At 48.1% G+C, this 12,693-nt stretch overlaps 1 protein-coding gene across 1 annotated transcript in view; it reads left to right on the top strand.

The window, feature by feature from the left end:
- CACNA1E (calcium voltage-gated channel subunit alpha1 E) overlaps nucleotides 1-12,693 on the top strand; it is an 81,300-nt gene that overhangs the window by 1,616 nt on the left and 66,991 nt on the right. The window contains exons 3-8 of the mRNA XM_049635044.1: nucleotides 982-1,099; nucleotides 2,896-2,963; nucleotides 3,720-3,817; nucleotides 7,976-8,032; nucleotides 9,159-9,806; nucleotides 10,237-10,550. Of these exons, the coding sequence (XP_049491001.1) occupies nucleotides 982-1,099; nucleotides 2,896-2,963; nucleotides 3,720-3,817; nucleotides 7,976-8,032; nucleotides 9,159-9,806; nucleotides 10,237-10,550 (1,303 nt within the window). The remainder of the gene's footprint in view (nucleotides 1-981; nucleotides 1,100-2,895; nucleotides 2,964-3,719; nucleotides 3,818-7,975; nucleotides 8,033-9,158; nucleotides 9,807-10,236; nucleotides 10,551-12,693) is intronic.

The raw sequence follows: 12,693 nt of genomic DNA, 5'->3' as shown, positions 1-12,693 counted from the left end.
CTCTTGTGGTTTGTTTCCCTCTCTCCTCTTTTTCCTCCCCCTACCATATGTTCATCTGTTTTGTTGATGAGTGAAATCATATGGTATTTGTCATTCTCTGATGTGTCTTACTTAGCATAATACCTTCTAGCTCCATCCACATCATTGCAAAATCAAGATTTTCTTTTTTTTTGATGGTTGAGTAATATTCCATTGTATCTATGTAGCACATCTTCTTTATCCATTCATCAATCGATGGACATTTGGGCTCTCTCCATAGCTTGGCAATTGTTGATAATGCCTACTTGCACCACTTTTATCCTACATAGTACTGGAAGTCCTAGCCACCGCAGTCAGACAAGAAAAAGAGGTAAAAGTCATCCAAATTGGTAAGGAAGAAGTAAAACTGTCATATCACATTTATGGTTTTCTAAAATTGGAAGCATCTTCTAACCCATGTGTCCATTTAATGAATTATGTTTTCCACCCACCCCCACTATCCCCCCCACAAAAAAATATTTTTAAATCACGGGGGCAAACTCAAAAATAAATAATGCCGAATGCTATAGAAAACACTGTTTAGCTGGAATCTGAGGCTGAACCAGAACCCAGGTTTCCAGAACTGGAGCCCATGAGGCTCTTTCTAATAATGCTGCTATCTCAAGAACTATACACTTGGCTCCCCTGGCATAGTCTGGTAGTGACCAGACCACTTGATCTGTGTGATTACCATAGACTTGGCAAAGCTGGAGATGGAGGGAGTCTGTAGTCTGAGGAATAGAATCTTTCCTTTTGATGCTTTCTTTCTATTTTTCAATGCCTTTCTTCCTTATCAGAAGAAAGTTTAGAATTGCTCATAAAAATGACTTTATTTTTTTCCCTGAAGAATAGCCAAGCAAGAGGTAGATGGAAAAAAACTAGGCGAGAATTTTCCTTTTTGCATTAGCCCCATTTTTTCAACCAACCCAGGTCTCTGACTTGCCTATTGTTTGCTTTGCCTAGATCCTAACAGGTGAGGACTGGAATGAGGTTATGTACAATGGGATCCGCTCCCAGGGTGGAGTTAGCTCAGGCATGTGGTCAGCTATCTATTTCATTGTGCTCACCTTGTTTGGAAACTGTATCCTTTTTAAGATGCTCCTCTTTGTGCTCTTTGCCTGCCTGGACCAGCATTTGAGGAGTGTGTTGATGGTGGTAGAGGTGGGTGGGTTTTTTTTTAGGGCATCAGGGTAGCATTGGGGTGGATATAGTTCAGTGTACTAAGAGAAATAAGGATTCTGATTTTAAGGAAATTGTACAGTAGTTGGGTCAAGAAGACAAATATAAACAAGAAGATAAAATATTATCTATATCTACAACATACACAAATAATAACTTATGAGGCTCTTACATTCAACAGTTGGAGATGCTATCAGCTGGGGAAAATAAGAGTTGACAAAGATAACTGTAGGCTGAAATAGTGGCCACACTGTAATACTAATAAATTAATTACATGTTAATATAGAATAGGACTGGTCACATAGTAAGCTTTCAAAAATATTAGTACTATGACTAATACTAATACTCCTAAGCATAGCCAACATTTATTGTATTTGTGCTATTCATGAGACCCTGTACTAAGTGTTTTACAGGTACTATTTCATCTAATCCTTACCTTACCATCTAATCCTTAAGACTTAGATGAACTAACTTGACCAAAGTCAAACAATTATTAAATTATAAAGGGAGACTGGAAATTGAGTCCATTTAATTCCCAAACCTATGTCTGGTCATAATATATAGACTAGGAAGATTTATGTTTTAATCCCAACAATTCAGTTTACCAGCTGTGTGGCCTTGGGAAAGTCCCTTAATCTCTCTGAACTTCTAGTTTTCACATCTGTGGGGAGGATGACAGCATTTACCCCTTTGTTGTGCATAGTAAATGATATAATTTCTTTGGATGCACCTTATAAACTGTGAACTTCTACACAATCATTAAATGTTTTGGGGGAATGAGATTTGCCTTAAAATGGGATTGGTGGAGTGAAAAAGGAGAGCCATGTGATATAGCTGGACTTTGGCTTTTCCCATAGCCTCACAGAGAGAAGATACTCCTTTAAGTTATCTGCTGTGAAAATTTCTAGGGGTCAGAGCAGACTATGAACCAAACATGAGAAACCCATAAAAAGAAAGTTAATGCAGTGCATCACAGAAACAGAAGGTCAGTTTGTCACAATGGCACCTTGATTTTCCTATTACGCTGAGGGTAGTTAGACCTGGACTTTTATGCTGGAACCACTTCTGTGTTCCACAACATATGGACCCCAAAAACAGTTGGAAAATTGGGACTTCAGAGGTTAGAGGTTGGAATAGAAATAGGTTCTATAATGACCTTGTGTGCTCTGTGACATTTTTGTTAAATGAAATATGGAAGACTTCCAGGATAAGAAGAATGAGAGAAATAAGTTAGCATCCCATTATTGAGAACCAATCAGTGATGGAGCTGTGGAATCTCATTTCTTTTCGTCTTTAAGAACAGAGTAGTAGGATTGGTCTAGGTGGGCTTCAGTTCCAGCCTCTCAGAAAGGAGACGTGAGCTCCTGCATTGAGCTCCCTGTTGTCATGTTGTTCAGCCGATCTCTATTCAGTAAGCTGTGAGGAGAGGCCATAGCTATCTAAAGGCCTCCTTATTCCACCTTGGCCCCTGAGTGGTTGGATTTAGCTATTTCTTTGTCCTATGCAAAGAGAAGATAAGTGGAAGAGGGAATATATGTTCCCCTTCAGACAGGGCTGCATAACCCCTGCTTAATCAATGCTTTGGGGTAACTTCTGTTCCTGCTGGTATCCCAGGCAGGAAAGACCTAGAGATGCCGTCTCAGTCTTGCTGAAGCCTTTTGTTTTTCTTACTCACCCGTCCTTAACTCATCACCCCAGACACACTGCTGAATGTGTTCTTGGCCATTGCTGTAGACAATCTGGCCAATGCCCAAGAGCTGACCAAGGTAAGCATTCTCTGGGGATCTGATGGTTCTCTAATGCCATTGGGCACTTCATCAACTGGGTAGATGATGAAATGGGAATGATATATCTGTTTTGCATACCTCACAGGATTATTGTTAGGATCAAGTGAAATAATGTATGTGAAAAACAGAGCAGGCTAAGTAAGATGTGTGTTCTTAGTAGCTCTAGTCATTTCACCTGAACTGGCTTTCCCCAGTGTCATCACAAAGAGGAGACATTTACAACAGGAATATAGGTGAGGGGATGGGGTCCCTGCCTGATCACTTGGGATGATGCCACTCAGCTTGGCAGAGGAGAGGGCATGAGTAGAGGCACAGTCTCAGCATTTTACTTCACGGGGTTCTGCCTAGAAGGGCCCTGCTCCATCACTTCCAGATACTGCAGAACATCTGAGAGGTGTTGGCTCTAGCTTCTGACCTCCATAGCTGTGGGTAGCTCCACTGAGGGCTAGGAGCTTGGGGTAGAATTCTATGGATTTCCTGAAGAATTGTGAGGAAACCTTTGGGGCAAGGTGGAAACCAGAAACTGGCCATGCCAGGGCTGAAAGGGTTCTGTTTCCAAAAGGGCCTGGCGCCTGGCCTCCTGAAGTCTCTGAGCCAACCCACCTCAAACTGCCTTGGTTAACCTCTTCTCCTGCCTTCCTCATTTCACCTGGTCTCCAGAACTTGGGGGGAGAGCCAAGGCAGCTATTCTCCTTCACGGGGATACCAGCAAACCCATCCCTGTTCTGTGTCTAGGATGAACAAGAAGAAGAGGAGGCCTTCAACCAGAAACATGCATTGCAGAAGGCCAAGGAGGTCAGCCCGATGTCTGCACCCAACATGCCTTCTATCGAGTGAGTTGGCTGTCCCCACTTCAGTGACCCCTGGGCTCCTGTGCTAACAGCCAATTAATTCATCAACTCAGAATGGTGTATTATCAGAGGATGCCTACTCCATGCCAGGAGATGTCCTGTGAATATAGCAGTGACCAAGATGAAGTCTCTGTTCTCCCAGAGCTTTTATTTCAGTGAGCTAGATAAGAAACATACGTAAATAATTTTAGACAGTGATAATTGCAGTAAGGTAAATAAAACAGGGTAATAGTGCAGAGGAATAAGAATTGGGCGGAGTACTTATAGGCAGTCTGGGAGGGATTCCTTGACGAGGTGATATTCAAGCAGAGATCTAAATATGGAGAAGGCAGTCATGTAAAATTATGAAGGAAGAGTGTTCTCCAGCAAGGTGCAGTGAGGCTGATATGCAGGGAGCAAAGAAGACTAGGAGACAAGGCCAGGGAGATCCTGAAGGACCAGGTAAAGGATTTTAGCTTTTATTCTAGTGGCAACCATGGAAGGTCTAAAGTGGAAGGATGGGTATGACATGATTTACACTGATAGTAGGTCACTCTTCCCTGAGAGTGGATTTGTAGGGGCCAAGAGTGGAGGTGGGGAGACAGATTTGGCCATTAGAGTAAAGTAGGTGACATATGATGGTAGTTGAGACCATCGTAGCCATGGAGGAGATGAGAAGCAATCACATTCAGTCTGTGCTTTGGAAAGAGAACCAACGGGAAGAGGTGATAGATTAAATGTCATGGGGGTGGGGATAAAAAAATATTTCTCTCAAGTTTTAAGGTTTGATGCCTAAGCAACTGGGTAGATGGTGGTGGTATTTACTGATAGTCTAGAGAACAGTGCAAGATTCATTTTGGCCACATTAAATTTGAGATACTTAGAGGACATCCAAGTGAGGATGTTGAATAGGCCATTGGTTACATGAGTCTGAAGCTTAGAAGAGAAGTCAGGGTTAGAAATAAAGATTTGGGGGGAGCCATTTGTGTTTGGATGGCATTAAACTCTCAGCATGAATGAGCTGGCATGGAGTGAATCGTAGTGGAGACAGAGCTGCTAAGGACAGAAACCCAGAGCACTCCTGTGCCTCAAGGTCCAGCAGACGAGAAACCTGCAGAGGAGACTGATGGGGGCAATTAGGAGTAGGAAGAAAGAACAAGGAAGGGTCATGTCCTGGAGACCTGGAGAAGAAAACTCTTCAAGAAGTAGTGACTGGACAGTACAGCTAACTACTGTTGAGAGATCACATGAGATGAAGACAGAGAAGGGACCATTTCTTTTGGCAAAATGAAAGTTGTTGTGGACCTTCAGTTTCAGTGGCCCGGTGGGAACAGAATCCAGATGGAATGAATTAGGGGGAGGATGAGAGATTAGAGAGTGGAGCAGCAAGTATAGACTTTGAGGATCCAAGTCTGAACCTGTGGTTGCTGGTAGAACTAGCAGGAACTAGCAGGGTGTGGGCCCTGTGTGGAGCTGGAAGAAGGTGTTGGAGGAAGGGCTGAGAATCCCTGTTGTGACTTCTGAGCCTGTGCAAGGCCTATGTGGGCATCCCTGGGGATCGATGGGGAGACTTTGAGACCCCTGGTAGGTATAACTCTATCCTGACACCAGACCCCGTTATCTATTCCCTGAAGCTGGTAAAGGAGGAGCCTTTCTTTGCCAAGTGCTCATGGGAAGGTCTCTGAATGTCTGCTGCCTTTCCCTGTAGAGGCATTCTTGGTTTTATGTGGGGGTCTCCTTCCCCTGGATGATCCTCATCTTGCCCTCACCTTTCAGAACTGAAGGTTTGGCCTCTCAGCCCCTTCTTTGTGCGTGAGAAAATACTGCCCTGAAAATTTGTTAAAGATTGATGGAGAAAGGCAGAACAACTCCTTCCTCTCTGGAATAATCTCTGGGCCTTGAGTAGTTCTTTCCCCACCTTCCTTGCACTCGTGAGTTTGGGTTAAAAATACACACACACAGGTATGCAAACATGCTGGTGGGTAGGGCTGGCTGTCACTTCGGAGTGGGTGGTTCTATTTACTGAGATGAGGAAGCCTGAGGAAGAGTGGGTTTGGAGACGTGAGTTGGGAAGATGCTTGGCCCAGAGTAGAAACTCACTATTTATAGAATGAAAGAATGAATGAAATGCTGGTAGGGCATAGGGCTGTAGGCAGTGAGCTGTGTGTGTATCTGGGCCTGGAGAGGTGGAGGAAGGCGCTGTAACTCTCCACGATGAACAGAGATACGGCTCTGGTTGCAGTACGTTGCTGTAGGGTATGTGCTGCTGCTGGGAACTATGTCAAGGTGGGTGTGTGCTGCTGGGGAGGGCAAACGAGACCCCTGATTTCTGGGCTGCTGTATAACCAAGGTGTGGCTGTCTATAAAGAAACATGAAAAGCGTGTTGTTACAAATCAGAAGGTCTGAGGGCTGGTTCTGTAACTCACATGCTCAGTATACTTGGAGAGAGAGCCACTTAGGATTCTAGAATGTCTGTTTCCCCATCTTTGAAATGGAAAGAACGCCAGCTGCCCTTCCTGATCCACAAGGTTCATGTAAGGTGTATGTGAGGTCACATATGCATGAGTTGGGAGATATGTCGATGCTTCTCTGTATGATTTTAAGAATGAAGGTATATTCATGATGGGGTGTGAATTTGGATCTTCGTACGTGTGAATGGAGGAGTGAAGAGGAGTTTGAAGTGTATCTGATTTGTGTGGGAATTAAAAGTTGGGTCTCTCTTTGACTGGTCTGTGTATGTGTGTGTGTGTGTGTGTGTGTGTGTGTGTGTGTGTGTGCGCGCACGCGCGCACCTGTGTGCATTCACAAGAAAGAGAATTCTTCCATGTACTTAAACTCTTACACATGTGCTTCTGGAGAACGGCTATTTGAGTATTTGAGAATTTGCAAATAGACGGCAGAATCTGCCTTCCCTAGTGGGTGTGCATGCTGCCTGGCTAGTGTGTGTGCTTCTATTTCTATATGCTACCCATGCTCCTTGGCACCACCAGCCCACGTGTGCCTTATTGCATTGCAGCTGCCTGTGCTGAAGGGTGCATGCAGACGGGGGGCTCACAGGCATCTCCACTCTGTGGATGCGTGTACACATTGTGCCTCTTCCAGATGCCAAGCGAGGCTCCAACCAGCTGCCTCTACTCCCTCCGTCCACCCACATGTCAGGCTCCCCTGTGCATGTGAGACATGGCAGTTGAGCAGTGCCGCTTTACCTAGCACGTTCTCCATTGGTCAGGGAGGGCGCAGCACTTGCCAGCCTCCTAGGTCTAGTCAGGGGCCCACTGGGCCAAACTGGGGCTGTCAGCCCGGGACTTGGGGCGAGCTCACTCCACAGGTGTCCCAGATGTGTTGTCCTCTACCTGAGCATTGATCTTGCAGTGACGGCTTTGTTTGTACGAGTCCTTTTTGCCTTTGTGGGTGATTCCCACACCCTGCCTGTCTGACCTTCTATCGAGCTTGTAAACAAAAGGAAACAGCATGTGTATGTCTGTAGAAAGATTTTTTTTTTCCCCTGTGCATGACTAAGAAGGTTATTACTGTGTTTTACCTGGATGAACAGATGGAACCTGGAAGACCTCTGGCCAGGGTCACTGTGTTGCACAGTTGCAGGGGACATGGCACATATCTTGAAGTACATGGACAGCAGCTCATGGAGTGGTGACCCTGCCTCTGGCCATGGGCTACTGTGTGGCTTTGATGGTGTGCATGGCAAAGCATTTGTTCTTGCATATTTTACAGTGATTGGAGTGATGAGTTGTGAAGTCACACCCCTGTGAATATCCTGGAAATGATGGAGGGAAATACAACTTTCATGCAAGTTTATGCGGTTTCCAGAATAGCTCTCTTGAAGGGTATTTAGGTACAGGTGTGAGTGCCGGGCATGATGATCGAGCACCTGAAGCTACGTACTCTACGAAATGACATATCCATTGTGTCCCTGCATGTACGCTTCAAAAACTAAATCCGCGTGTTTGCACAGAGTAAGAATCAAAGGTCACTCCCTTGGCAAATTGAAGGTCGGGAGTCTACGAAGGGCAGCAGGCATGTGGAGAACGTACGGGCACGTAGAGGACTCTGTGCCTCTTCCTGAAAATTGGCTGGTGGCTGTGGGGCTTGTGGTTCCAGGAGGTTGGGGTGAACTGAACCTGTTCGTTTTTCTTTCCCAGAAGAGACAGAAGGAGAAGACACCACATGTCGATGTGGGAGCCACGCAGCAGCCACCTGTATGTGTGTACCGGTCTGCGTGTTTGTGAGTGGTTATGTGTGTGTGTAGGGACACCGTGTCTTTGTTCTCACCACACAGTGGGCAGAGTGGCACTGGGTGTGTATGTCAGTGTGCGTTGTGGTGTGCGCGTGTGTTCCGTGCACATGGTTTGTGAACACTATCCTCTGCACCTTCCAACATGTGCTTATATCAGTGTGTGTCTAAGGTATGTGACCCTGTGTGTTGTTCACTCCTCTGCGCGGCCTGTGAGTGGGCACGCGTTGGTGTGGGTAATTGGTGTTGGTGGGTGTGCCTTGCACGTAGGCAGTTGTGTACAGCCAGGTGTGGGCCTCAGTGAGGATGCGTGTGGGCACATGTGAGTGAAAGAGTAGGTGACTACCCTTCCGCCCGTGTGAGCCCACTCCCGCGTGCTCTCCTGCGTGCATATGTCTGCGTGTTCCTGCCGCCACATGAGATGTTCAGCAGCGGCTTGGAGAATGAGCTGCTGGTGGGCTCTACACGTGCAGCCTGTGGCTTTTATCAGCTGTTGTGGAAGAGATCCACGGCACTCTTATTTTTTGAGGGGGATGACTCCGTGGGTCTGCCTGTCACTGCCGTCCGTCATCCTCCAAGAGTAGCCCACCATTGCGCCTTTCAGCCTGTGCTATCCCAGGCTGTCATCTGAGGGACCAAAGACAGGGAGAGTAGGAGGAAGAAAGATCTCTGACCTTGAATTAAGGACCAGTGGTGAGCAGAGGGTGGGTACAGGTTGGTGCCCTGAGAGCAAAGGAGAAGAGGGGAGTGAAAACCTGGTAAGCCTTCTACTCCTCTCCTGCAGGCCCTGGGGGCTCAGTCCTAGGCTGATCCCTGCCCGCCCTTCGACTACTGCAGAGCAGGGATTAGGGTGGGAAGCCCCACACACCAGGAGGCGCTGGTCCAACCACCTACTCGTGCGTGGCCCACTCGGCTCCTTGCATCTCTCTGTGCTTCCTGTCTGCAGGTCCTAGGCTCTCCCGTTTGCTGCCCCCCATGTGTCCCACCCCTTTCCCGTGGCTACTGAGGGCTGGTCTACACCCTTGTGGCTCCCTCCCTGGCCTTCAGCAGTCAGCTCCTGACCGTAGTCCTCACCCTTTCCTCTTTGGCAGGAGGGAGCGGAGGCGCCGGCACCACATGTCAGTGTGGGAGCAGCGCACCAGCCAGCTGAGAAGGCACATGCAGATGTCTAGCCAGGAGGCCCTCAACAAAGAGGAGGCCCCACCAATGAACCCCCTCAACCCCCTCAACCCGCTGAGCCCCCTCAACCCACTCAACGCCCACCCGAGCCTCTACCGGAGACCCAGACCCATTGAGGGCCTGGGCCTGGGCCTGGAGAAATGTGAGGAGGAGCGCATTAGCCGCGGGGGGTCCCTCAAGGGGGACGGAGGGGACCTGCCGAGTGCCTTGGACAACCAGAGGAGCCCCTTGTCCTTGGGCAAACGGGAGCCACCATGGCTGGCCAGGCCGTGTCATGGGAACTGTGATTCGACCCAGCAGGAGGCTGGGGGAGGGGAGACTGTGGTGACCTTCGAGGACCGGACCAGGCACAGGCAGAGCCAGCGGCGCAGCAGGCACCGTCGTGTCAGGACCGAAGGCAAGGAACCCTCCTCCACCTCCCGGAGCAGGTCTGCCAGCCAGGAGCGGAGTCTGGATGAAGGGGGGCCCACCGAGGGGGAGAAGGACCGCGAGCCCAGGGCCAGCCACGGGGGCAAGGAACCCACAATCCAGGAAGAGGAAAGAGGCCAAGACTTAAGGAGGTAAGTTAGCCGCAGGAGTGCCCTGGAGGCATAGAGCCCTCCTGGTGTTAAGGATGCTTCAGTACAATCCCGCCTGGCCCTCACTTTTCCCTTTTATAAAATGGAAATGATACTGACACAACCTTTATAAGGCATGTGTAAATATGACACACAGTGGGCTCTGTCCCCCTGAAACCCAGAGACTGGTCTTCTAGGGCATCTCCTGTTGGGTGTGGGTCATAGGTGGATGGATGGGAATAAGGCACGGACAGCGCCCGTGGGTCTTAGCTCCTCTCTGCCTGGGTGGGTGGGGGTGAGAGGCAGCAGATGCCATGCTCCGAGCGAGGCTCCTTGCGCTTCCCCCCACTTTCCCTCTTGCCTGGCTCACCAGCCACTTTAGAACATCTTCTTCTGATCTGAGCACCAGCCGTCTCCTCCTCTGTCTCCGCAGGACCAACAGTCTGATGGTGCCCAGAGGCTCCGGGCTGGCAGGAGCCCTCGATGAGGCCAACACGCCCTTAGTCCAGCCGCAGCCAGAGTTGGAAATGGGGAAGGACACGGCTCTGACAGAGCAGGAGCCGGAGGGCAGCAGTGAGCAAGCTCTGCTGGGGGATGTGCAGTTGGACATGGGCCGGGCCATCAGTCAGAGTGAGCCCGACCTCTCCTGTGTCACGGCCAACACGGACAAGGCCACCACTGAGAGTACCAGCGTCACCGTCGCCATCCCCGACGTGGGCCCCTTGGTGGACTCAACTGTGGTTCACAGTGAGAACACAAGTCCCTGTCCCCCTTCACCCTCACCACCCATCCCACCCAGGGCTGGGGACAGTTATGGCTCCGGAGTCGCTCAGTAAAGCTACGTGAAAAACCCCACCAGCAGGACGAAATCATTCTTCAGCAAGGAAACAATAGGAGCAGTTTTATCTAGGTTTGCAGGAAAAATAAGTTAGAATTTTCTCCATCTTTAGTTTTATCTGTAAAATTTGCTTACGCCTTGGCCCCTGTGACCATCATAGAGACGTCAGAGAGATCACATGTGGTTTTGTAGCCAGATGTATATACGTGGCTATTTGATCTATCGTGTGAACACTCGATGGCACTCTCCAGGACCTCGGAGGGGCCATGTCACCCAGACAAGTTAGGGAACCCATGTGGAGCAGGAGATGGTCCAGACCGCTTAGTGTGTGGGTTCCAAATCTGTTTCTCCTGAGGCCTCAGTTTGTCAACCCTAAAGTGAAACACTGAACTGGGTGATCACTGAGGTCTTCCTCAGCACTAACATTTTATGAATCTATTACTCTTATTTACTCTTTTCTCCTAGGAGCTTTTACTCAGTTTCTCTGATAGATTCCTCAGGCAATGGATGTTAATCTCCAGACCTCTAAAGGAAACAGCAGAAAGCCCCCATCTACCCCCATCCCTGCCCTAGCCTAACCTCACCCCTATCCTCACTTCAGCCCCACCCCCTTTCCTGCCCTAACCCTGCCTCTATCCCCGTACTAAACCCACCCCCACCCCAACTTCACCCCCACCCCTCACCCCACTTCCATTCCTGCATTAATTCTGGCTGCCGCCTCATGCTCACTGAATTATGACCAGAGGACTCTACCCTTGCTTTTTTTTCCTTCTGATTTTTCCCATATATTTCTATTTTCATAGGACAGTCTCCTCTTCCTGTTTTTCTTTCTTCTCCCTCTCCATTGCTTTACTTTCTGTACACTCAAAATGCCAGTACTGCTTTAAAAAGTGAAGTCTCCCATGTTCACTGCTCCTGAGGTTGGTTGACTTGGGCATGTCTCAGGATGTCAGACTCACAACCTCTTGTGGTGTGTGTTTAATTTTATGCTTTAATAAGTAAATCTTTTGGACCCTCTCTTATGAGAAACATCAAGAAAGTTTGGCCTTCCGCTGCTCCTGTCCTGGGGCTAGTCTATGGCCTTGGTCATAGGTAAGGGCATAATGTCAGAGGGATCTGGGATCATTTACCTTTTGGAAGGACCCAGAAAGCCAGAGCTTCAGAGCTCTGCTGCTTGCACAAGGCTCCAGGGTAGAGTTGGTCACTGTGAGAGAACAGTGGGAGAGTTTGACTGAATCCCTTGCCCACTCAACTTTAGCCTCCCTGCCACTTAACCCACACTGTAAGTTGCATGTGGAAACTGAGGGTGGCGGCCCAAGAGCTCCACTCAGTCTCTGACTCCTTCATCCTCCTAGCCCTGGAAGCCCGTCATGGTCCCATATTTGCATGAATATTGCATTCCCGTTTCAACATTAATCACGACTGGAAAAAGCACAGCCAGAGAGTCAGCTGCAAACAGAGTAATGGTTTCTTAAAATCTTCCATTGCAGTGTGATATCATTGAAAGGATATAGGATTTTGAGTTGGGAACTAGCTGTATGAAATGAAGATAGATAACTTGAATTCCCTGAACTTCACTTTTCCCATCTGTATAATGGACATAATGTATGCCGCTCAAGGTGTATTGTTGTGAAAATTCAGTAAGTAAATGTAGACAAAGAATCTAGATTTTTAGATATAACTTTGTAAGCCTTACAACAGAAATAATCGTTCTGTTACCCTGGGAAACATGATTATTACTATTTTTTTAATGTTTACTTATTTTTGAAAGAGTGAGACAGAGTGCAAGTGAGGGAGGGGCAGAGAGAAAGGGAGACCCAGAATCTGAAACAGGCTCCAGGCTCCGAGCTCTCAGCACAGAGCTCGACACAGGGCTTGAACTCATGAACCATAAGATCGTGACCTGAGCTGAAGTCGGACACTCAACCTACTGAGCCACCCAGGTGCCCCACATGATTATTATTTATATGCCCAAAAAGGCTGTCATGTAAAATTAGGGTGAGGGTCAGGCTAGGAGGAGAGTAAGGGCTTCACAGTGTAATCTAACAAACC

Source organism: Panthera uncia, chromosome F1, assembly GCF_023721935.1.
Source record: "Panthera uncia isolate 11264 chromosome F1, Puncia_PCG_1.0, whole genome shotgun sequence".
NCBI lineage: Eukaryota > Metazoa > Chordata > Mammalia > Carnivora > Felidae > Panthera > Panthera uncia.
The sequence above is the reverse complement of the archived record's forward strand: the minus strand, read 5'-3'. Positions and strand labels throughout refer to the sequence as shown.